At 37.0% G+C, this 26,939-nt stretch overlaps 1 protein-coding gene across 2 annotated transcripts in view; it reads right to left on the bottom strand.

Annotated features, from left to right (window-relative positions):
- The window catches only part of LOC141428051 (plasma membrane ascorbate-dependent reductase CYBRD1-like), a 93,055-nt gene extending 69,165 nt beyond the window's left edge, over nucleotides 1-23,890 (bottom strand). For both annotated transcript variants that reach the window (XM_074087752.1, XM_074087751.1), the window contains exons 1-2: nucleotides 23,797-23,890; nucleotides 339-667 (exon numbers count right to left, since the gene is read on the bottom strand). In XM_074087752.1, coding sequence (XP_073943853.1) covers nucleotides 339-496 — 158 coding nt within the window. In that variant the 5' untranslated portion in view covers nucleotides 497-667; nucleotides 23,797-23,890. The remainder of the gene's footprint in view (nucleotides 1-338; nucleotides 668-23,796) is intronic.
- Between the last annotated feature and the right edge of the window lie 3,049 nt (nucleotides 23,891-26,939).

The following is a 26,939-nucleotide window of genomic DNA, read 5'->3' as shown; positions in this document are numbered from 1 at the left end:
GCTACCAAACTTATCAATCATCATTATCGTCTTCGGGCTACATAACATAGGTCACATTGCTGGTACATTCCTCTCGAAATGATCTGTGCCGTAATTCCCACGCAGGTCCAGTGAGAACTGAGAACTATACAACACCATTGAATTGCTTCGCAGGTGTATGCATCCGTTCTTCATCGAAAATGTCATGGAAATTTTCACACATCAATTCCGATAAACTCTTAAGTTAGAGTCCAGATTTCAACACACGACACGACCCTCCCGAGAGGCCATAGGTCAAACAACCAGGTTTTAACGGCTTAATATACGAGTATTGTTCCAAAAAATAATAATGTACTTACATTTTCAGCTTCTTCCCATCAGTCTGGCCCGAGATGGTGGCGGGAGGCGGAGGTAGATCATCCATTGGCACTTCTTCGTTCGGCGGCGACGGTGGTGACTTGTCGAACTCCGCAATCGGTGCAAGCTCCGGCATCGGTGACACCGAGTTGCTGTCCATCGCAGACAACTTTATAGGAGACACTTTGGCTTCTTTTAAGACCCCTCGTTAGCCCCCGAACACCGGAGGAATAGAACGCTAACACAGCGACTCACAACACTCGAAGTTCACACAATTCCCAAGTTTTCCAATAAGATGTCAACTTTCGGGATTAGCTCCGGAGCACGGGACCTGGAAACGATTTAGTTGTTTATTAAGTTTTCTTATAACAACTTTGCGCGTTCCGTACTCTGAATGAATTTGAGTTGTGTTCGTTTTATGAGAGTTGTTGATTTGCGATAAATAGCTGTGCGCAGTCGGAACGGACTCCCTTTTAAAATGACCTCGATTATGGCGCGAATGTTTGTCTGTGTCGGAAGCACGGGAGGCCAATGTCCTGCACCCTACCATTACGTTTCCTATCCGCTTGACGTCACACACGGAAGGGTCCCACAGACGAACCCAAATACAAATCACGAACGTATATCACAGAAATCAATTTGAACAGGTCATATTACGCACCTGAAAGGTCAAGTTATCGTTAAACAGAAATCAATTTACTAAATTGATTAAAGTTGTTGTTGTGTGTCGATATTGTGAAGTTAATTAAGCTAACTCTGGGAACGCTTCGATAAGGATCGATCGAAAGGCATTGAAACGTTTAATTTGACAATGAAAAGTTAGCTTATCTTTTAACAATGAGCTTGATACGTTAATGGGTTAATAGGAAGACGCGTATGAAGGTACAGTCGAGGGCATAAATATCTGTACAGCCATAGCGTCATATAGATTTAAACATCGACTTTATGATTAGTGACATAAAGATGTTTAAATTTTTTTAACGTTTTGGTAACGTACACCTTGACTGTACACTTTATCAGTCGTCATCATAAACAGCGAAGTTAATATCCTAACGCCCAAAGTTCTTTATAAAGGACTTATTGTAATTTGAACATCAAGCTCTATCATAAATTACATAAAGTTTGATGTTCAAAAATCAAAAATTTGACTTGGGCGTTAGGAGGATATAGGTGTTCAAAAATATTTGTACACAGACGCGATTAACCCGTCGAGCGATTTAGGGGTGCAAAAAGCGCCTAGCGAAATTTGTCCGGAACTGCGATAGACACACTCATTGAGTGGACCTAGCGCATTTTCGGACAGGTTTCCTTAGGCACACACGTGTGTGCCTAAATCGCTCGACGGGTTAATAATACGGTCGTGTTATCGCAACTGCACCTACTTACTTTAAAACAAAATTGGAGTGCAAGTTAAATAAAAATGGAGGAGCTCATGAAGTGTCGGCATACCTATTGATTAATTTTAATACAAATTCATATTTTCGTTAATGTACAGAGAAGGTACTTTTGTGTTGACAATGATTCTAACAATTCAAAATACCCATGCCAACTTTCCCACTCAGTAAAAATCTTGTTTGCTCAGGCCGGTGCATGTCAATAAAGAATCACAATCGTAACATTTATTTTTACGCGGAACCACGGGATTTGAAAATGCTAATCTGATCAGAAAACAGCACACATCAGACTACGAGTAGCATTAATAAGGGCAAACAGTGAGAGTTCAGGAGCTGTCAGGTTTATTTAAATTTCACACGCGTCGCGTGCAACCGACACCCAATTACAGACTTCTCGTTTACATTCATCTGCCGTGAATCTACTTTGTACCAGACATTAGAGTCTTAACTATTGGTGACGCTATTGCTAGAATATTTTCGGCCTTTCTATCTGGTTTTGTGCCAGTTAAAGGTTTGTTTGGGAATTTTCACAAAAAGTCTTTTTTTTCTATTTTGAAAAAAATATGGTATTTCCTACTCAGAATCAAAAGCACAATCGATTCCGATCGTTTAAAAATACCCTAATCAAAAATGACAGTTTTGTGACGTTTTTTTCATACACTCAGTAGGTATGGTCGTCACAAAACTGACTCATAAAATTTGCATGAAAAAATTAAATACATTTTGAAAGAAAAGGTACATGTTTTTTTGAAAGCGCCCGTTTAACTCGAGATTTAAGGTAAAAGTATGCGTGTTTGTCACTGTCTCAATCTTTAATTTTATATCATAAGCAATAGAGGTGACAGTAGGGTGTCATCTATTGAGAATTAGCGTGTCGAGCATTCGGACATTTACCTTAAAACTAATCCCCTTTACACACATAAAATATTTTCTCTCAGTGAATTTTACTTAAGAGGTATGCACCATGAAATTTTCAAGTATTTTAATAGAACTAAGCTGGCAATAAAGCGAGAACAAACAGAGTTAAGCTATAAACCAGAAGTGGCGAGAACTACCCTAGTAAATATCAATTTGTGCTCTTTTACTCGTATCCTTTAGATTTAATGGTGTAGAAAAAGGCTAACATAGTAAAGTTACCTACTTCCTAACATTACAAAAGAGATATAAGAGCAATAAGTATAATCCCCGTACACTTATTTTTTCAGTAATCACCAAAAGAGAATAATTCTTTTACAGCGTGGACCATTTCAGAACTTCTTGGTCGTAAAAAGTTGGTAACTACCTACTATTGTTATTTTTCAAAATGGCGTTCACATCTATTCGGGAGTAAAATAAAGATATAAAAAAATAGCCAAGGTAGATGGTAGATGAAACGAAAAAATTGTCGAAAATCGATTGTATGACTTTCTAAGACACCCTTTTGTAGGTACCATCAGCCAAATAAGTGGTCTATCAATTTTTAAACAAGTTCCTATCAAATGAATATGTCGCTGAAGTCGAACTTTCAAGTTGACAGACACATCTATTGGCATTATTGTCTTATGACATGCAAACGATTATCAACTTTAGGGTGGTAGACCACATATTTGGCTGATGGTACCACAAGAGAAATTTCTCTCCAGGCGGATGTTATGCCTCCATAGACTTGAGTCTATGGAGGCACGAAGAAGACGAACAAGTTGTATGGGTGCACGAAGAAGTTGTTTTTGCAGGTGGTAAGGCGCTTGTGCAAGGCCCGCCCGGATTGCTACCTCCATCTTGCTCGCTAATCCTGCCGTGAAGCAGCAGTGCTTGCACTGTTGTGTTTCGGCGTGGGGAGTAAGACAGCCGGTGAAATTACTGGCACTTGAGGTATTCCATTTTAGACCTCTAGGTTGGCAACGCATCTGCAATACACCTGGTTTTACTTTTTTAGTGATTTGTAGCCAAAGTACATCTCACAACGATTCCATTAAGCCCAAACACGGCTTAGTTACGTTGTTTTATAACAAAGTTCCGCTGCCTACCTTCCGGCTTCAGCATCAGATCAGTTCGAAAGAATCATTAAGCTTCTTCTCCTAGTCGCTTATCTAGGTATATTAATCATGATCGTTTATAGACGCGCGAGCATTACTTAGCTTTGACGAGTTCCAATGGTCATCTACGGTCTTCTTCATCAGGTCCAGTTTACCAAGTGATACTTTCTGAATGTAAATGCTTGTCTTAATGCTAAAAATGCCAAAATCGTCATTGGTGTGGCAATAAATTTTGAGGTTTGCCCTCGATTTCCCTAGGATCCCATCATCAGATCTTGACTTGGTGACAATGGGGCCACTTCAGAAGAGTACCTATTCTTTCGAATAAAAAAAGAATTTTGAAAATCGGTCCTCAATTGACTGAGTAATCGGTGAACATACATAAAAAAAGAAAAAAATACAAACATTGGAACATACGAGTAGAACCTCCTCCTTTTTTTGAAGTCGTTTAATAAATAGATAGAAGATAGACGATCTTGCATTTAACACCACCAATTAATAAATCAATTTCAAACCACTAATTCCTAAAGTAAATACCACTATTTCAAAGTTTTCCCAAACTTCTGGCTAATAAATCTTAACAGTTGTGGGAGATTTAATTAAAATTTAACCAGCAGAACGTTTCGCTAGCGCAGCAATTCGGAAATTGCAATCCACTGGAATTGGCGCCGATTTCAACTACACAACTCTTGGCCTAGTCTTTCGTTTTAAATGTACCTTCATGTACCTTCATGTACCTTCTTCAAACTACCCTAGAATGATATATTAAGAATAAAAGTAATTAATTATAAAATAGATAGATAATTTATTCTTTCTTTTTTTTTTTTTTTTTTTTAACATTTGGATTTTTTCTTATTGTATAACTGTTTTTTTAGTGTTATTTATTATTATTTTATTACTTAATTTAGATTTTTTAACAAAAATTTAGTAATTATAAGTATATAGTTATAAATGGGAAATCCTCCACATGAATTAAAAAATTATAAAGTATAAAAAATTAATATATTTGGTAAAAAAATTGGCATAAAAAGAAATACTTATACAATAAAATTTAAAACAATACTCGTAAAGGACAACCTTACATAATCTTACATAATATTATTAAGTTCGAGTAAAAAGAAACAAAAAAAATGTGCCGAAAGAAGCGAAAATGGCCACACTCAGCGGCAAGCCTACATGAGACATTATGTTTTCATTAGCAATACGCTCTGTACGCGTTCCAAATGAATTATTTTGTAGTACTTAGTCGTGTAGAGCGCAGTAGAACTAAGGTTACCGACATAGCCCGAAGAATTGCGAAACTAAAGTGGCAGTGGGCGGGGCACATTGCTGGCAGGACTGATGGCCGATGGGGTCAAAAGGTTCTCGAATGGCGTCCGCGGACCGGGAGACGAGCTGTCGGTAGGCCTCCAACAAGATGGAGCGACGACCTGGTTAAGATCGCGGGATCGCGGTGGATGCGGAAAGCACAAGACCGGTCTGAGTGGAGAGCCTTGGGGAGGCCTGTCCAGCAGTGGACGTCTTTCGGCTGACATGATGAGTCGTGACTTAGGCTGCATTTCCTTTCCACCAGAGACGTGCGAGGATGTGTTGCGGTGCCAGGAATGTGTTTTTCATCAACCAATAGAAATGCTTCATTTACATACCACTAGAGCTGTTCTGTGCGAAGATAGGTAATTGGAGCGTTTCTATTGGTTCATGAAAAACACATTCCTCGCCAGTGGCGTAGCGTGGACGAATGTAGACGTGGGCGAAGTCGTATCAGCGGGGCCCCTTTTCTATGGTCGCATCGCATTTAAAGAGGCCTCGTGGGGCCCTTTTAAGTGCGAGGCCGTGAGCGGAGGCCCACTCCGCCCACGCCTAGCTACGCCACTGTTCCTCGCAACACATGCCCGTACATCTCAGGTGGAAACGGAGACTTATGGTAGTTCCACAGACTAATAAGAGATACTACGTATTATGATGATACCACAAGCCGCTTATGCATATGCATTTTAGGTTGGTGAGTGGATTCCCATCCCCAGCAGCCCAGTTGTTACACCTCCGCGAAAAGTCACAGGACGTGTGGATTCGAACCCTGTCTGGGGATATAAAAATCCCTTATAGTTTCGCCACGTCTGTCTGTCTGTCCGTCCGCGGCTTTGCTCAGGGACTATCAATGCTAGAAAGCTGTAATTTTGCACGAATATACATGTAAAGTATGCCGACAAAATGGTACAATAAAAAATAAAAATAAATTTTTTTTAGAGTAACTACCTCCCATGGGCGTAGAATGGGGGTGTTTTTTTTTCTCATCCAATCTTGTAGTGTGGGATATCGTTGGATAGGTGTTTTTAAACCATTATTGGGTTGTTAAAATGATTTTTTCGATTCAGTGATTTGTTTGCAAAATAGTCAACTTTAAAGTGATAATTTTTATTAAAATCGAGCGTCCCCGCCCCCTCTAAAAAGTAAACCGGTGGGTGGAAAAATTTGAAAAAAAACAGGATGGTAGTAAGTATATCAAACTTACAAGGAAAACTATAACGGTTAAGTTTTCTTGAGAATTATTAGTAGTTTAAGAGTAAATAGCAGCTTAAGGTATAAAATATACCTAAACTTGGAATATTCCATACAAAATACGAAATCCTTTGAAAAAAATATTACTTAATTTTTTCGTAACCCTATTTCGGGCGTGTCCGACACGCTCTTGGCCAGTTTTTTGTTTAAAACCCTACATAGAGTAGTCGAAGAAGGTAATATATAACGTTTATCGGACAAAGCCTGCATATTTCTAAGCTTAGGTTAACTCGAGAAGGTAAGTAAGTAAACACGAGTGCTAGAGGCAGATAAGTGGGAGACTCGAGAAAGAAATTAATGGGTCAACAGCTTTGAATAGCCTACAGGGTCGCCTCTTGGGTGGAGTGATATCCAAACTATAACAATATTAAGTGAAAGTGTCTCTTATAATCTGTTTTCGTAGAAGTACCTCTATTTAAACACAAGTTATCATCATCATGCCGGACCGTATACGTCCCATTGCTAGCCACAGGCCCAGAATAAGAGCACTTTACAGTGCGGATTGGGCACTTCACACACACACACACACCATTTAATTGCTTCGTAGATTTGTACCGGTTTCCTCACGATGTTTTCCTTCCAAGTAAAGCTTGTTGTAAATTAAAAATCTAATTTCACACATGAATTTCAAAAACTCAGAGGTGCGATCCGGATTTGAACCCACGATCCTCTGGTTCAGACGCCATAGGTCAAACCACTAGGCCACCATGGGTTCACTTTTTTTTAATAAATGACTTCTGAGAATTGAACTTTATTATGTACGATGGGTACTATTGGGTACTGAAAGTAATGGAGACAGCACGATAATTACGAACTTTTCCGATAAAATACGAAGGAAAAATTGTAAACATGTTAAATTTATACTTCAAGATGTTAACCCTCGGAATAACAGACTTCATAAATATCTGAAAAGAAATCCTGAAGTTTACGGCATTACGGACGAATTTACGCTATTTGTCAGTGTCTTTGTGCTCGCAAAGGGATTTGTTTACGCTTTACATATTGTTGGAGTCGGACCCTTTGTTCAGTTTCATGTTACGAGAAAATAATGACTCGCTAAGCTTGTTAAAGACGCTAAAGATTTTGTTCCAATAATTTGGAGACTTTTAATTCTAATAGAGCTTTTATTTGCTGTGGATAAAACACGGACAAAATGAATGGACTTTTTTTAAATTAGCAAAGAAACTTTTAAATAAATGACCTGAAGGGTTGATAATTAAATACCGAACATTAAATGAACGTCAAAATATAGGGTTTCACTTAAGCTTTATATATCTTAAGCACTAGTAATTTTCGTGATAAAGGAGTGACCTTTTACAGTTTATAGAGGGTAACAGAAACCTGTAATAACCAAAACAGAAGCATATTCAAATGTGTCCCCTCACCCTGGAGAGCATAGTACCTACTGTTGAGAGCTTATTACCTAAGGGCATGCTAGAAGCTAAGACGCACTCAGACTTACATACGCGGAACTTTAGTTCCCACGTACTTTTGAAACGTGAGTTCTGGAGTTAGTTTTTCAGTTTGTAGAGTCGTTTTGTGGTGATATCTGTCAAGGTATATACTATATACATTTGCGTAAAAAAACATTATTAAGTTTTTACATTACTCTATAAGAGCTACCATCGCAAATGTTTCATCCTAAAATGACTCTGCCATTTTGATGAAGCCACGTTTTCCTTTTGAATTGAATTGGCTCTACCATTATGTAAAATGTGTATTTAAGGAGTGAGTGATGCTTTAAAAACTTGAATCCGTAAACAAATTTCATGGACATAATCCACTGCAGTGGTTTAATAAATAATACAAGTTTTTCTTTAAATACTACAAGTAAATTTTGTTTGACCTAAATTAAATTTGATATTATAAGTAGAAAAACTTTGATGACAAACAATATTTAACTCGGCAAAAGACGAATTATTGAATTTACTTGTGTCAAAAATGAAATTTCATCACAAGTTTATTTAAATGTATTCTCCTCTCCCTATTGCAGGAAATACCCGGTAGGCATCTCTGTTTGGTTCTTCTATTTTTTTATCTATTCTTAATGGCCTCCTTGCCAGTTATTTATTCACGATTTACAATTAAAAAGTTTGCGTTGCATAAAACCTGTGTGGAGGACCATAGACAAGATACACAAGTGAGCGCCAGAAATGAGGCCAGGACACTTCAACCAGTGTCGAATGGAACGGAACGTGAGGTGAATAGTTCTTGAAAAAACTGGCCAAGAGCGTGTCGGGCACGCCCAAAAAGGGTTCTGTAGTCATTACGTAAAAATTAAGTAATATTTTTCTAAGCATTTCGTATTTTATACGGAATCTTCCAAGTTTAGGTATATTCTATACCTTAGGTTGCTATTTACTCTTAAACTACTAATAATTCTCAAGCAAACTTAGCCGTTATAGTTTTCCTTGTAAGTTTAATATACTTACTACCATCCTGAATTTTTTCAAATTTTTTCACCCACCGGTTTAGATTTTAGAGGGGGGGGACGCTCGATTTTAATAAAAATATGCACTTTAAAGTTGAATATTTCGCAAACAAATCACTGAATCGAAAAATCGTCTTAGCAAACCCCTAATGGTTTTAAAAGAACTATCCAACGATACTACATACTATAGGTTTGGATGAGAAAAAAAAACACCCCCACTTTACGTCTATGGAAGGTTCCCTAAAAAAAATTTTTTTTATTTTTTTATTGTACCATTTTGTCGGCATAGTTTATATATATAATATATCCGAGCAAAATTACAGCTTTCTTAGCATTGATAGTCCCTAAGCAAAGCTGCGGACGGACAGACAGACAGACAGACAGACCGACAGACGGACAGACAGACAGACATGGCGAAACTATAAGGCTTCAATTTTTGCCATTTTGGCTCCGGAACCCTAAAAAAAGCTTGCTTAATTCAGCGGCGTGACCGACCTCGCTAAAAAGGGTTCGCGTCAAGCGAATTTTAGCACTTTTTGTTGATTCAAGGGATGTATTTTATTCCGTTGACCCACATTACGAAATGTATCCTTTACTGTGTTATGTTTTTTGCAGGGAAAAATAAAATATACACAGCGGCAAAAAATCTGGCCGTAGAATGTATGCAGTAATCGGTAATTTCGTATGAAGAGCGGGCCATATTTTATACCGCTGATATCATAGCGCCGTTCTAAAAACATATTACAACTTATTTGTAAGAAGTTGAAACTTATCTCTACTTACATTATTTCAGGGGGACATTATTATGATACAAATGGTGTGACTAAGGGGAGGCCGAGTCATTTACTATATACGTGAGGTCACATTTGTGCAAAGCTCCTTCGTCCTACTTATGTATTTTACTTGACTATGACAAAAGACATAGAAATACATTTGAAAAAAAAACAATGACACAAATAAATTACAAATTAATTAATTAATTTCAGAGTTTTGCCGATATAAACAAATGATTTCGAGTAAATCTTGAGAAGAAAACAAAGGTAGAAAATTAATAAGGGGCCATGCATAAATCACGTCACACCAATTTTGATCATTTTAAACCCTTCCCCCTCACTTGTTACACTTAATACTGAAAAATCTCGATTAAATGTCTGAGTGTCACAAATCGACAAATTACCCTCCCCCTACTGAATGTGTGACGTCTTTGTTAATATCTCTAAAACCTCCTCTACTGTACTGTGCCACACTTATTTATGTACTCAAGTTATTTATTGAACCAGGCGTTACTTTGCGGAGGTCCATATCAATAAACTAAAAGAATTTGTTTGCTCACCCGTGACCTTATGATAGCTAAGTTTATGCAAAATATGCGTGTTCATGCAGTTCCTCCACCTCCACACTGTAAGAACACACAGAAATCACACAAACCCAACTATCATCACCACACTACACTGATGCGTTTCGTAATCAACCAGAGCTCATCTTCAGAGCAACACAACCGTACCCATGTGTTAGACTAACAAACTACAACAAACGTTTTAATTTGTCACTGTAACTCCCTAAGTACCCACCTATGATTTTTCTCAAACAAAACAAAACTGACCACAAAATATTAATAAATTTTAATCGTCATACCGGTGTGGCTTATTTAATACGAGCAAATAAAACATAGATCGTACTCGTCAAACTGAACAACATTAGTTCAGCGACTTTTAAAAATAATGATATCGAGTCTTTAGATTTTCCGTTTTTTTTTTCATACAAATTAAATACTGCTATCAATGTACGCCATCCTAGAACACAACTGACGTCGCCTGTCACGTTCCTGTCACGCTACAAACATATAAAGCATTTTGCTTTACATTGCTTCTTCGAATAAACTTTAAAGTGTAAAATCTAATTACTTCGTAAGAATCCGAGCCTAATATAAAGAATGATTTGATTCTAACAGATATTTGGCAAAACGCGTTAGTGTAGTGTGGTGGTTGGTGATAGATGGGTTTGTGTTATTTGTGTGTGTTCTTTTCTTACAGTGTGGAGGTGGCGGAACTGCATGAACACGCATATCTTGCATAAACTTAGCAATCATAAGGTCGCGGGTGAGCAAAGAAATTTTGTTAGTTCATTTATGTACTCAAGGCCTTTCTTTGAACTTTTTACAGTTAATGGAATGCCATCATTGTATGTAGGATCTGTGGCCCGTGATTCACTTGAAGCCACTGTTCAATATATTATAAGTATAGTACACATAAAGCTAAGTCATCATGACATAAGCACTATCGACGAGCAAAGTAAGTAGGCATATAACAAGCCCGCAATCGAAATCGTATTCCCTTCCTCTTATACCACCTGCATGATAAATAGAATTGGTTATTGCGATTGCGATGTATGTTAGAGAACAAGAGGCATACAGGTGCAAGAAATATAAGTTATTAGAACTCAATCAAAGACTTATGAAAATTAAATTAACCAATACAAATGCCACTGGAACAACGGAACTAATAAAGCGGAAGGCTGAGTTGTGTTGAAGCTAAAATTAGGACGGTGTCAACGACTACATTGTATATCGTAGTGCTGTTAGAATGACACGAAAATAATAGAGGTTTGATTGATTATTCAGCTTGTTCATTAATTACCGATTTCGGAAAATAAGAACAAGAAAAACGGTTAAGGTCACGATATTATTATATTATAGGTACGAGTATCTTTGTAATGATAATTATCAGCGATCAGTCCTGGACATGGCATAAGCGGATTTGTTGAGTGTGTTTGTCGAGTTGAGGAAGCTCCCCAGCGGGAGCAGTCACTCATTTGTGAATCTGCCATTCTTTTTGTATGGCGTGTCATTTCAGTCGTTTGCGATAGCTGATGTTTGACAGCTGATTTGCAAGATTGTTCGGGTGATTTTCCAACCGACTTTTATAATTCTCCGCCAGGAGGCTTATTTCCTTCTTAACTTAACCGTATTCATCCCCAGTGCCTCGTGGATCTCTGGGTTGGTGACGAACCATGGAACGTTGGCAATGTTTCGGAGTATGCCATTTTGCAGGCGTTGCATGATATTTATGTTGGCGTTAGATAAGAGTAAATTGCAAAAAATTACTAAAACGACAGCCATTGTTAAATCAGCACAGACGTTAAGATTAATCTTCAGTCGTACTTATCTTAATGTAGGTAGGTAACGCTAAACCGATGCATGGAGTTCTACATTCGTGTACATTAACGAGTATGAGTAGGTCACATCCCGCTCAGATTTAATAAAAAAATCTAATTACTTTAGTTCTACCATATTAATATTATTTTTCAGATTTCCATTTAATATTCCTCAAAAATTCACCAAAACATTCATGTCGTGCATCCCTCCCATCGTTCCCAAACGATTTTAATACCCACCGAGTACAAAAGCATGTTTTAAGTACAACAATCTGTTCGTCCTGCTGCTTTAACTATTCCTGTTTCCCGGGGCGTCGGAACAAGTGGTTATGCGGCTTATGTGTGAAGGAATACGGGCAATTATCCGACAGCGGCTCGGCAAGGAAGAGGACAATTTAGTGGCCTCAAATCACTCTGGCACTAGGGAGGGAGTCCTACGCTCTGAATCTGTCCCACCTCGCACGGTAACTATTTGTTTTATGTAATACAAACATGATCAGGATTCTGCACGCGTTTCCGAATGTGCATCCTCGACTAGCGAGGGGGAGATTGTTAAAACTGCCGGAGTATTAAGCACGGCAAATGTTATTGGTAAGATTATAGTTTATTCGATGGGTAGGTACCCATTCTGTTATAAAAACAATATTGGGTAGGAAATAGAAGTGATCGTTCTTATTTAAATAACTGGAGTGTGAGACACACTTTGATCGCTTTATTAATTAATCATGCAAAAAAAAACACAGTTGGCTCTACCGAGTAGTTCACCTTTTTCCACACTATTTCCGTTACAAATTAGAAAATACCACTGTGGTTTCTTTTTCGATCTTGTTCCTTTACAAAATCTAAGGGACTGTTACATAAAAGGATAATATCTGGGTGACCGAGCTCCGCTCGGGCTAAAACTCAGTACCAAGCGTTTTCCCAGAGATAAGACCAAGCTAGATCGATTTTTCATCCCCGAAAACTCCTACATACCAAATTCCATCGAAATCGTTGGAGCCATTTCCGAGATCTCCGAAATATATATACAATGGGAAAACACTAGGTACTCACTAGATCTGTACTGTTTTAAATAAATACTGGAAATATAACAGGAGTATCAGGTTTCACACAAATATACCATATCGTAAACTGAATGCATTTGTAAAACGGTTCGTTCATTCGTGGTATTTCACTCATTCGGCCGTCGCGGACAAGCGGCTTGCTTCCCAGTTATAAATCAAAATGACGAGACCCGGCACTGGAAGCTGAATTTCACATTTTACGCAGCTTCTCTTGGCAAAGACTGGTGTATTAATCGTCTGTCATTGTTGAATAATTAAACAAGCAATGACAAAGTAATTGTTCGCGGATTACGTAAATTGAAATACTGTTCTAATAAGCTATGAACTTCATTGGTTACAAAAGGAAAGGTTAACAATGGAAGATACAGATGGTGTGGTCACAATGTAATATAGTTTGACATCTTTATGTGTTAAAAGTCCAAATACGCAGATATTTTTAGATATATGACACTAGAAGTTGCCCGAGATATTTCATTAGAAGCTACTCCAAAATAGACGAGACTAAACTGTGTATTTTTTTTCTACATGTGCATTATAATGTGATTCTAACAATATTGCTCCCAGTGATGTGTCATTTTCTTAGTTATGACATTAGTCATCATTCGTCATGATTTTATTTCTCTTTCTGGGCATTTTCAGAAAAAAGTGTACCCTCTTTAAACCTATCAAATTTTGGGTTATTTCTACTCAGAATCACGAGCACTATCGATCTAAGCAGTAAAAAAAGTGTACTTTTAATGTCACTTTGAAATGAGCTCTGTTGAGTTCGAAAGGTCACTGTAGTGTGGTGGTGGAAAATTATGGCAAAACGGGTACATTTTTTTGTGTTCTTACAGTCAGGAACTGCATGAACACGCATATTTTGGAAAAAGCTTGCTAACTATCGTAAGCGTAAGGAATTCTTTTAGTTCATTGATATGGACCTCCGCAAAGTAACGCCTGATTCAATAATTTAGTAAAAAAAGTGTCCCACTTTTAATTGTCAGTTTTGTAACGCAGTTAACCATACATGTTGTATGGATCATCACAAAAGTGACTAATAAATTTTGTATGGAAAATTAAGGAAAAACGGGTACATTTTTTTCTGAAAACCCCCTTCTCTATCATTTAAATTCTTCTGCGCTTTATTCACCAAATCGGATGATGAATCGCTTTACCGTATACCTAAGCGTGCATAATACCAATTAAACTAGCCTCGTTTATTATTACTGGCAACACTTTGTAAAAGGTAAACGGTATCGCTAATAGATTCCCTCAAAAATGGCAGGAAGCGGCCTCGACACGACAGCCTCATTTTAGGAAATGATATAGCGGGGACACTCCCGCGGAGTCACACTGTCACGTCATATTATGAAGGGACGCCGGGGAGCGCTAGGCCGGAACTGTGACAAGTCATTATACTAATTAGGCTGGGGATTCATTTAATTTGGACGGTGTTAAGTAAAAATGTCAGGCAATGCCCTACAAACAATCGCTGGAATGTAAACAAACAATTGCTGATTATTAAATGTTATTATGGATTTTTAGAATGAAACTACCGCGAGTCGCACTCATATGTTCAAATGGTGAATGGATAAGCTTTATTGATGCTGCTCTGAATATTTTGTCAAGCCAGAATGAATTGTTTGGGACATTGATTTAATGGGACTGATTATGATGTAATTCAATTTTTATTTTTTATTAATCACCTTATTTTATTTTATGTGTAATTCAATTTTTTATTAATCACCTTATTTTATTTTATGTGGACATACCTACTCGATTCTTACTTGCTAACTGACTTTTTATTTTTATTTTTTATTATTATTTGCATGAGATGTTCTGTTAAAGATTTTATTATAGGAAATTTAAATTTGTACGCCTATCTTTAGGTAGAAAGCGGAGATTCAGAATAGTTTTAAGATCATTTATGTACACCTACTTTCAACAAACAAATTATTATTATTATTTAATGAAATCAACCGTTTAAATAACTCACGTGAAATCGAGTTTAGCTCGATATGTTTCGTAAAGAAGGGCTACGAATTAGCCCGAACATGGCGAGCTAAACTCGATTTAAGACGTGTTATTTAAACGGATGTTTCATTAAGTTATTGGATTGTTGAAACGGCAGTTTTTACTAAATAGGTAATTAAGGTATTTTTTTGGTTTATGTTTTCCACTGTTAATTTTTGCTATGAAATATTAAGTATTAAAGTTTAAAAATACGAGTGCTTTTAACTTTATATTGAAAAACCTATAAATTACACTATACTAGACTGTTTACAATACTTCATTTGCGATTCTAATAATTATGTATACATAAATAAAATAACTCGCAAAGCGATGGAAAAGTGGGAAGTCCTTGAGCTGCAGAAGGGCTTTAGCTAAAGACTCAAGCCCCCACTCAAATTGTATTCTGTAGGTACCACTTTACCAAGGGGTAAAATTACCCTCAAACTAGGTACTTTTGAAGAAAAAAGGAAGCCGGCGTTACATGAAAAAATCGTAAAGGAATATTAACGAATCCTTTACAAATGGTTATGAATACTGGAAAAGCAATCAGTTGTAAAATGTGTGATGCAATTTGTTGAGGTTTTTGTATTAAGTTTAATGGGTACGCAATCGGGAATAAAGAAACGAGGAATATGCTTACAATTCAGAACGTAATAGAAATGAGTGAGTTAGGGTAAAACTGTTTGATCGAATAGATGCCATTCATATTAATAGGTACGCAATTCTAGTTTAAATTACAAATGCAGGGATATTTCTAATATAAAATTACGCTAAATCTATTCCTTACTTCTTTCTATTCTAAAAGTTACCGGAAGAAACCGTTCTGAATCAAAAAGGCCACCATTGTTTTCTGTACTGCTTATTAAGTATATTGTGGTGTTCAATAGAGTCATTGTATTGTATTGTAAAATTTTCACATTTCGTTACAACTTTTTTAACATTTTCTTTCATAAAAACCCTACCTAGATATTGTAGTTTAGTTATGAAATAATTAAATTTCATTGAGTTTCTTGCCGGTGTACCTTAACCAAAGTTTTTTCCAGACCGATAGAGATTTTCAACGTCTTTAGTGCTTGCTATTGTCTTAATCGAAGAGACTGAATCAAACAAAAGAATAAGCCAAATAAGTGCAGACGTTATGAAATTATGCGCTTACAGCAGTTGATTTTATGCATATGGAAAGACTAGCCTGTTACCCGCGACTCCGTCCGCGTAGAATTCGTTTTTCGCTATCCCGCGTAAACTATGTCCTTCCCCGGGACTATCTATCTGTATACATCGGTTCAGCGGTTTAGACGTGATGAGGTAAAAAACAAACAAACAGTCCTTTCGCATTTATAATATAAGTGGAAAGTGGAATATTACTGTTGTAAATTTTAAAATATTTTGAAATTTAATGAAGCCTTTAAAGTTAAATACAACACCTGTCAGAAGCACTACACCCGTTTACTTCAAATGGATTGAAGATAAATATTTATGGTAGGAACCGTGGTGGTCTTTTAATGACCGTTTATTGTTTACTTTATACACGTTTACCGGACGTTTTAGGCGAGTATGGACTGAAAAGATGTAGGTGTTTATGGTTATAATAGTCAAACTATTTTAGAAAAAAGTGAGTTTTTGTATTGAAACTTTAGGGGTAACATTTAACCAAAAAAAGATGAAACTTAAGAAAAGATTCTGACGATCGAAAGCATTTTTTTTAAGTCAGTTAAATAGGGACGATACTCATCTACATATGATGGAATTAATTAAGACTATACTCACTCAGACCCGAAACGAACAACATATATGAAGTTATTAAGGCCATTTCTATTGTATGTGTTGATTGATGTGAAAGAGCGTGCATGCATGTTATCGAATATGTGTCGCACATACGTAGGTAAAAATAGTATAGTTCATTAATATGAACAAGAACATTGATAATCCTATACAAGGTATAAGAGTTAGAACAGGATATACCACCCTTAAATTGACAAAAATAAAAAAAAACATGATTCTAACCTTGTCGTTACCTCATAGTCCAAAAAACTCTACCTTAAAAAAATACAAAACCGGCCAAGAGCGTGTCGGACAAGCCCGAAATAGGGTTCCGTAGCCATTACGAAAAAATTAAGTAATATTTTTTAAGGATTTCGTATTTTGTACGGAATATCCAAGTTTAGGTATATTTTATACCTTAGGCTGCTATTTACTCTTAAACTACTAATAATTCTCAAGAAAACTTAACTGTTATATTTTTCTTTGTAAGTTTGATATACTTACTACCATCCTGATTTTTTTCAAATTTTTCCACCCACTGGTTTAGATTTTAGAGGGGGGGGGGACGCTCGATTTTAATGAAATTTTGCATTTTCAAGTTGAATATTTGGCAAACAAATAACTGAATCGAAAAATCGTTTTAGCAACCCCCAAATTGTTTTAAAAGACCTATCCAACGATGCCCCATTCTAAAGTTTGATGAGAAAAAAAAATCACCCCCATTTTACGTCCATCATACACTAAAAAAAAATATGTTTGAAAATTTTATTGTACCATGTACCATTTTGTCGGCATAGTTGACATAATATGTATTCGTGAAAAATTACAGCTTTCTATCATTGATAGTCCCTAAGCAAAGCCGCGGACGTACAGACAGACAGACGTGGCGAAACTATAAGGGTTCGGTTTTTGCCATTTTGGCAACTATCAATTTAAGGACTTTCTTTTTAGGCAATTCAGCCATCGTATTGGTTATCTAATTCAAATGGCTTATTAAAAGATACAAACCTTAATAATAACACTTACCGCCGACACACTTTTGCCAAAGCAGTTAATTTCAGACGGCCCACTTCTTTACAAAAGACGACCAACAAAAGAGTAATACGAGTAAAGCCTGTAGCGGCCTTGCAGAGGCATTTCAGGTGCTACGGCCTACGATCGTAGCAGTCTACAGTCTACGGCCCCTCTACGAAACTAAAAGGAATGCTCTTAAAATGTTACTTTATTAGCCTCTGCATATCGGGACTAAAGCTCCTTTTTATTCTCTAGGAATTAAAGTATTTTTTTTAATTTACGTTGGAAACCCCTAAACAGCCAACACGTAGTTAATGAATGGCGGACTGTGCAAAAATATTCAAAAAAATATACGATAATTTTTGTGAAACAATTAATGATTACAAATATGAATCTATTCAATTATAATTAAGGATTTTTTTTTATATAGCCTATATAGTGTCCCACTGCTGGGCAATTCATTTTATTATGCGTAGTAATTAGTTTTAAAATAGTTTTCAATTTTGAAACTTTTGACTAAATAAACAAGCTTTTAAAGCGTCACTTCATAAACAATAAAAGAAAAGAAAAAACCGCGCAACAAATTTTTTTTGCTATTTGAATTTTGAACAGATGGCCTGTCCATTAGTCGAGCGTACGTTTTTAAAAAGTAATATTGTAATTTTGAACAGAACATTGTTATTTTTCCTCGCATTCAAAGTGAAAAGTTTAACGCGAGACTAAACAACCAACATCTCGTGTCGTTATGGCTTGTTTTAGTCCCTTGTTGAACAATCTACTATAAAATTAAATAATGATACGTGTGTTTGCCACATCATTATTCAGGTCACGGTCGACGGCCCCTCTTCGAAACTAAAAGACCAGTCCTATAAAAATAAAATTATTACAATTAAATATGATACATGTGTTTACTACGACACAGTTATTCAGTTCATTCAATATTGTTAGTCGTTAACATTAATGTGCTTATCTTATCTTATCTTATACAATACTTTTATAACAGGAATCCTCGTGACATCACAAAATCCTTAGATCCTATAAATGTTATAAATGTGAAAGTTTGTGAGTATGTGTGTGTGTGTGTGTGTGTGTGTGTGTGTGTGTATGTTTGTTACTCATTAACGCTAAAACTGTTGAACGGATTTGGATGAAATTTGGAACGACTGGAATAACACGAAGGATAGTTTTTCCGATATTCCCACGGAATCAGGATAAAATCTCGAATGTAATTTTTGGGGATTCCCATGAGCATTTAGTAAAATCCCGGAATTTCAATTCAACTCCTGTATCTAATGGTTTACGAGTAAGCGTGCGAAGGGAACGGTTGTGTTGCTTTGAGGATGAACTCTGGTTGAGTTCGAAACAAGTCAGTGTAGTGTGGTGGTAGTGATAGATGGGTTTGTGTGATTTGTGTGTGTTCTTACAGTGTGGAGGTGGAGGAACTGCATGAACACGCATATTATGTTAGCTTAGCTATCGTAAGGTCGCGGGTGAGCAAGGAAATTATTTTACTTCATTGATATGGATCTCCGCAAAGTAACGCCTGATTCAATAAATTATTTAATCGTTAAATCAGTGTATCGCACTGTCCTATTTGGACATGGCAATTGACGGTGTTATCGCGGAGTATATGGTAGGTACGGGAGCCTTTAAATTATTTGACATATCTTTAAGACAAACATGTATCGATGTGCTGTCAATGAGGGCTATCGTTTTTTTCTTCACTAGATGAGTACTGTTGCGTATTTTTAAGTATGGCTTCAAGTCTGTTATTACACGGGCGTGAAAACAAAGTTTAGATTAAAATCAATTTAATACACCTTAAAACCGTCCATAAAAATATCGAGCATGCACAGTGTTGCAATAGTCCCCGTTTTGTTCGGAAAAAAGGGAGGAAAAGGTTCCGAACGAAACTGTCTCAAAACACAGACATTCATTGCCCCGAACGCATATTTGCCATAATTAATTTCAGATTTTAAATATTACGGAATTTTCTAATTATAAATAAACCCGCGTAGCTCTTTAAATAACTATGAGATTTACTTTCGAAAAACTCACGCTATAGCGATAGTGGCGAATTCATACGCGATAGCCCTCATTGCATACGTCAGGTACACACGAAAAAAAAAACACTGGTCACTTTTCAAAAATGTTTAGAACAAAAGTAGCTTAGTTATAGGAGTTGAATCGAACCTTGCATTTAAAACGCCATGGTCAGAGGCACCTTTATACAGTGTCTGCTTGTAAAATTTTATTACTTGGTCTAGGTACGTCTTAGAACTAACTCGGATGCTGAATCTATTTCTGCTGCAGTCTGCATTTAGGGAATTCATTTCAATCTTAGTTTAAACCTAGTGCAATATTAAATAATCTTATGTAATATTAATATTAATTATTTTATGAACATCTGTTAATAAAATAATTGAAAACCCCAAAGTAGTTTGTTTAGAATCGAGATTAGAATTAATTTCATTATATTTCAAAGCCGGATGTGTTTTTATTTTAAATCACTTTTTATGAATACATTATGTAGGTATAAATTTCTCTATTACGGCTGTCTATCTTTTAAGGTTCTTGAAAAGAGCCCTGTGACATACACACAGATAAAGAATAGGGATTCGTTTGTCACTCTTCGCGTACGAAACAATAAAAAATTATCTACGAAACAAATAATCGTTCATCGTATAAAAAGGTAATAAAAATGAAATAAATGAATCCACAAAGTATAATGTTAGCGCAATCAAACAAGCTCGCAATTTTCTGGAAGCGTTCCAATAAGAGGAATCTAAAGTTGCGAAAACAAAAAGCGTGTAGTTACGCCATAAAATTGCATCTGCCCAGATGTGAATACTAATGGGGGAACGAGAAATAAATTATCAATAAACGTTGCATTGCAATCGGAGCGCGCGTGCGCCGAGAAAGCTGTACGCGGGGTGAATCGCTACTGTGTTGGAGAGGTCGAAATACTTGCGATTTTACTTGACTAGTGGATAAGTTTGGCTATCAGTGGCGATGCGTCCATAGAACCCTGTTCCCACCGGCTTGCCCAATAACTATTTACAAAATAGGACAACAGGATATACAGGATTTATAAAAAAACTGACGCCACGCCACAGTTGGCTATACTACCTAGTTGACCCAAAAATAATGATTACAAGAGCCGCGACTCTAATAAAATGACGCTGTCTTTGAAGCCTAAAACGAGATAAAATTTTCAATTAGTTACTTTGAATTAAATAAATTATCTGGCGTCATTGGGGTGTTGCCATACAAGGGAGAGAATCGTAATCTTGACAGCTTATAAAAAGATCATTAATGAAATAGGTAATGGTGTCATCTACGCTATTCTTTTTATATAGTAAGTAGTGTAGCGCTGGCTTTATCGAATAGTGTGAAATCATAATTTATCAAAAAAGGACTTCAAATTTAAGTAGGACCAAACGGGAAATATTATCTACCAAATAAAAATTAAAAAAATCAGATGGGTTCTAAAATGAGGGAATTCTTAAAGTTTTGCGAAAGCTGCCTTGATATAAACGCTTATTTTGGTTTCGTCAATGCTACGTATGTACATAAAATCGCGAAGAATATACATATACTGTTACATTATTTAAACGAACGCAAACTAATTATGACAAACTTGCTCTCCATAAAATGCCTTGAAAATTAACTAACACTGATTGTAAAATCTGTTCATCCTATAGCCTATTAATTATTGCAACGATTTAAAAATCCCAGCAAATGTAAGTTAAACAACTGTGTTGGGAAATATTACCCGCACCATCTCAAACTTTTAAACACCTCTTGAACACGTGTACTTGTAAGTTTAAACAAAAATGTTATTTAATTATAAAAGCAGCACTGTTTAAAAACTGAGTTTCAATTCTCGGTACTATGCTGATCCATCTTGATTGCATGATTCCATAGAGCTTCGTTCGACATTCCACAAAGGTATAATCGCTCATTGAGATTAAAACCAACTACACTAAACTTTGTATACTTCGTAAATGAAACTCTAGTCCGATAGGAACAATTTCATAATACTTATCCTTTATGGAGCTCCGAAACAAGTAGTATAAATGTAAATATATAGAGCATACCCTGGCAGTAAACTACACGCATAATGCAATGAAGTAATCCAGTTTGGTCGTTATGCTCAATTAAACGTGAACTATGTTATAAGCGCGATGTTTCAGATACAGCTCAGTAAGGGTGGTCGGATTACACTAAGACGAACATTAAATGAAAATAAGTGAGTGATTGTGTTTTGTTTTTAATTAAAGTAAGTAAATAAAGAATCAAATCAAATTTTGAAATAGATTGTCGTTAATTGAAGAATGAAGATAGCTAGCGTAGATTTGCAGTTGTCTTTATCCCTCCGAAAACCAAGAAAAAGTTCGGTATCTTTATGTTCCTGTACATTTTTTTTAATCAGTTGTATCTTGATTTAATTGTGAAATCATAAATACCTACCTAGGAGGTATACAATATACATCCTCTTTGGTAGATATACTTTTAGAAATAGCTCTATATCCGTTTTGTATGACTCAAATCAGCAGATGTGCAAATTATGCCATCTCTCAAACTGCCGAGGTATTTCCGGTTAACGTGGAGGGTTCAGCTAACTTGCCGCTCTTATCCTATTCTATTCTATTCTATTCTACTTATATTTTCCACAAACCTCTTGGTATTTTATAAAGAATATATTTACCTTGCATTTCCCCTAACAACAGTGTACTTTAGTTACGTCTCTACGACACATAAATGCCCTCCGTCTCTTCGACGCAATACAATAAATGTACAATACAATACGTGGTAGGTATATCACACGGGCCCACCTGTCACCAACACCACACAAAATACTTATAGTTCGGTTTGCATTAGGTTTTATGTGGCGTTTGTGATAGTTGGGCCTGTGTGTCGTACTCAGGTACGTAGGTATTGTTTCATGAGTAAGAGGAAAAACGCGGGTTCCGCAAGATATAATGTCGCACAGACTTAGCTGTTTTTCACGGTTGGTAGCAGAGAAACAATTTTATAAAATTGTAGTTCATTGATATGAACCTCCGTAAAGTAACTCTTAAATTAATCAATTGTTTGGTACTTTGCATTATTATAACGTACCTACGAGTAACAGTTCAGATTCTTTCGAACATACCTAAGACTATATTTTACGTGGCGGTAATAATTACAAGCCTTTGGATAAAGCTACTAACTAGCACGCAGTTCGGCACCCTTTTGCCTTTCTACTCATTTTCCCGCCCTTTATTCTCTATTTTGGCAACCCTCTTGGGTCGGCGCTTCCATTCGCCGCCATCCGTAACGGTTACGGTGTAGGTTTTAACGTTATGCCACGGTGTGATATACTGCCACTTACGCGTTTACCAGTTAACCAGTTACTTATCGAGTGCAGTATTATGTCAGTGTGATGATAATTACTCGCCTATATTGAAGAAACAAGCTCTTCTTAGAGCACTCTTTGTTTCAAATTTCCTTATAGATTTTGGAGATAGGGTAAATCTACAAGATTATCGAAGATTGTTTCCTATTTATCAATCGATGGGGAGTCTAGTAATCATCTCCATAAACGTTAACCTATTTCATAAACTAAAAGACGAGTTTCTTAGTATTGTTAGTCAGAATATTTCTCATTGTTTGTCGAGACAGAGCGAGCGGTGATCTTGATAACAGTGACTTGGGTAAACAAAACGGCTACTTTTCATAATCAGCGCTCGGCTTCCGTCTGTTGACATCGCGGAACGGAATTCGCGGTAAAATCTCTCACAGGAACGTTCGGAATGTATAAACTGTAATTTTATTCTAGTTATAGGTGGTTAACCACGTACATACATATAGCGGCCGGCGTCAGTTATAGGTATAGCGGATGCGCGCCACAGCCTCCGCACGGGCGTAGTACGTCGTGAACAAAGCGCGTCCCGCCCTACCCCTCCCTCGGTTTCAGCGCGTCCGGTCAAACCAAACCGCACTATCCATGTATGGAACACGTCCTCAAATTCAAAGGCGAGTACGGAACGGACACTTTTATGTTATAGGGTTTAATTATATGCACGTACAGGTAATATAGATGTGGTGAGTTTTGGTCGTCGAGACGTGTAGCGTCGGCAACGCGGTCCGCGGGATACTGCCGGCAGCCTCCGAGCGCGCGGGGCGGGCGCGCGGGGCTGCGCGAGCCGTTTTCATTAAGCCGGGCCGGGCCGCCCGCGGCAGAGCGAGCGACGCCGCCCAGCCCAGCGAGGAAGCTCGGGGATGCCAGATGCAGGATCCCAGATAAACACCGCGGCGGTATTCCCAGTAGGTATTCCTACTAATTGCTAAGAAATCGTAGACGCATAAGACATTGAGTCAATGTACTCGTACTATTTTTAGGTTCACAAATAGTACTTGTTTCGGCCCAAATGAACGTAAATAATAATCAAATATCGTCTGCGGTCCCAAAATAAGGAAATAATCCAAAGTTCGAGGCCGCTAGGTACAGTCGAACAAATTGAGTCATGACCCAGACACCTTTTAATAATCAATTTCCCTATGATTTCCTTGACAAAAGTATGAGATGTCAACATGACATGACATTAGTAGCACAAAGGTCCCTGGGTCATGATTTAATTTGTTCGACTGTACGTACCTACCTTAAAGTAGCACGCTGAGTCGTAATTACAAATGTATTTAAAATATCTTGGGCGTTACGAGGGCATAAAATAACTGCCAATTATTAGAAATACTTGGAATATCCTAAATAATTAATAGACTAAAGTCGGACTCTCCTGTAAATAATTAATATACTAAAGTCAAAGATACCTAAATTAGATGTTTATATAGTGACACCCTTCCCTTAATACCTAGCCCCTTACCGTGTATTGCCTAGTAGTAACATCTAAGCAAGCGTGTTCTTCTCTTCGCTTGCCGTCAGGCGCGATTGTGATTAAATGTATAAACAAATCAAGAAATCGAGTGTAGATTTGCGTCCTTTTTCGGTAGAGTCGTAAAGCTGTAAATACCTTTTGAGAAGTTCTCTTTAGAATTGACTTTCAATGTAGCGTCGAATATCCGTAATCATTACGTATAGGTACTTATTAATTTTAGTCAAGTTATCTAACTATATCTGAAGGGTCCACGGAAAGAACATGTCTAGTCACCTTCTTTAGGGTTCCGTAGTTTTAAATTGCGATTTTAATCTCAAAATGTAGAGCTCGCAACGTACTAGTTACCCTTGAATATGGATATCTGAAAACAAAATAAAATATACATATTTTTTCACTTTTAAAGAAAGTAATCATAGTTATTGTTTGTGATGATGATGACTAACTTTCAAACCGCTATAACTCAAAAAGCTGCTTAGGTTAGGTGACTAGACATGGTCTTTCCGTGGACCCTTCATCTACACTTAGTTATATTGGTTATACCTACTTATGTAAGAAAACGTGTAGGTATTAGAAATAGTTATACAACTTATCGAGGGACAAACCTAATCAAGCCAATAATATCCATTGAATAGTTTCAAATCGCAATCTACCTAAAATCAAAAATGTTCAGTCACCATAATTATTTCGTCGTTTGTAGTTACAAAAATATTCAACCCCGTCAAATAGGGTCAGTAATACCAATCTTTAGGGGATTTTAGCTAAGTTCAAAGGAACTTAAACCAGTAAACTGGCAACACTAAAGCTCCAGCCCTTTTGATTTATTCGCGGATCGTTCATCCCGCACATCGCCGGCTCGTGAGAAATGTTTTTATAGCGTTGTAATTCATCTGTTTTCAACACTACATTACGGGAAGATGGCTTTATCGTATACTTGGCGGCACAAAATTCGGCCCACTCTACATACAGAATTACCTATTACCTACTGCATACATTTGGGGGCCAAATTTTTTACCGCTCAGTATATTTATCTGGGTCTTTCATCTGAAAATAAGATCACAGTCGGGATTCCTATTTGTAATACTTTGTTCGGTAATTGCTAGATGCCCTCACAGATCACGCACATCGCAACTTACAAGTTATGAGTCAGATGTTCAAAATTATCAATCTTTTCTAGATACCTAAAAATTTTCCTTACAAAACCTGATTTATTTCAATACTAACTTTTGCCCGCGGCTTCGCTCGCTCAGAATTGGTATATAACTTAAACCTTTTTTGATCCCACAGGAACCACACATTTTTTCGGGATAAAAAGTAGCCTATATGTTAAACCAGGGTATATATTACCTGTATGTCAAATTGCATGCAAATCCGTTTAGTAGTTTTTGCGACAAACTTTCGTGTTAATAATATTAGTTAGAAGTACATACCTAGTTCTACAGACCGAGCAGAGAATTTTCAGTTCTCTTAAACTACTATTATACTACACTACTAGGTCGCGGGTGAGCAAAGAAATTATTTTAGTTCATTTATAAAAACTACACGAGGACTTACAAGATTAAGAACCTAATGAATTAACCTATTGTCTGCGACTGAAGCAGAGGACCGCGAGTTCGAACCTAACTAGGTACTCTGACTAGTTAGCACCTCCGAGTTATTTTGAGTTCAAGTCCATAAATTATGTGTCAAATTTCATTGGGAATTAACCTACAATACGTGAGGAAACTTTTACCTGCTTCATTTCTTCATTCAGTCATAAAAAAATTACGCGTGAGTGATAAGCTACCTAGTCACTTCAACGATACAATATCTATTCTGTGACGATACACCTTTAAATTAAATACGGTCACGCACAACTACGGGCCATCGCCGCCGCAGCCGTTTTCCCTGTTCAATGCGTGGCCAAGACACTCGCCGCATAGTCGTTACCGAACACCACACGCAATGAAACAGAAAACGCTCGCCGAGTCGACGGTGGCGCGTACACTATGCCGCTCAGGATACGGTATGAGCGGTTACGGTACACAAAATCATCTACACACGACTCTACTACTGCCAAGATCTATATCTACATCTGCTGCGGACCGTACGTGTCTAGGGAGACTACAATAGAGATCTCTCTCCAAGATGTTATTCCTGGATACCGAAGTCTAAAGTAAGAGCGTCGGAAGTTGAAGGTATATATGATTCCTACTTGAGAAACTAAATAAAGTGGCGCGATTTAGGATTTGGAGTTTTTATATTTGTTCACTTGATGGCGCGACTAGTAGCCGGCCGGGCTAGTAGTACAAAACTCATTCATTAGGCTTTTAGGGGATGCATGCATAGTTCGCGTATTT

This window comes from Choristoneura fumiferana, chromosome 5 (assembly GCF_025370935.1).
Source record: "Choristoneura fumiferana chromosome 5, NRCan_CFum_1, whole genome shotgun sequence".
Classification (NCBI taxonomy): Eukaryota; Metazoa; Arthropoda; class Insecta; order Lepidoptera; family Tortricidae; genus Choristoneura; species Choristoneura fumiferana.
Note: the sequence above shows the minus strand (reverse complement) of the source record. Positions and strands in the feature narration are given on the sequence as shown.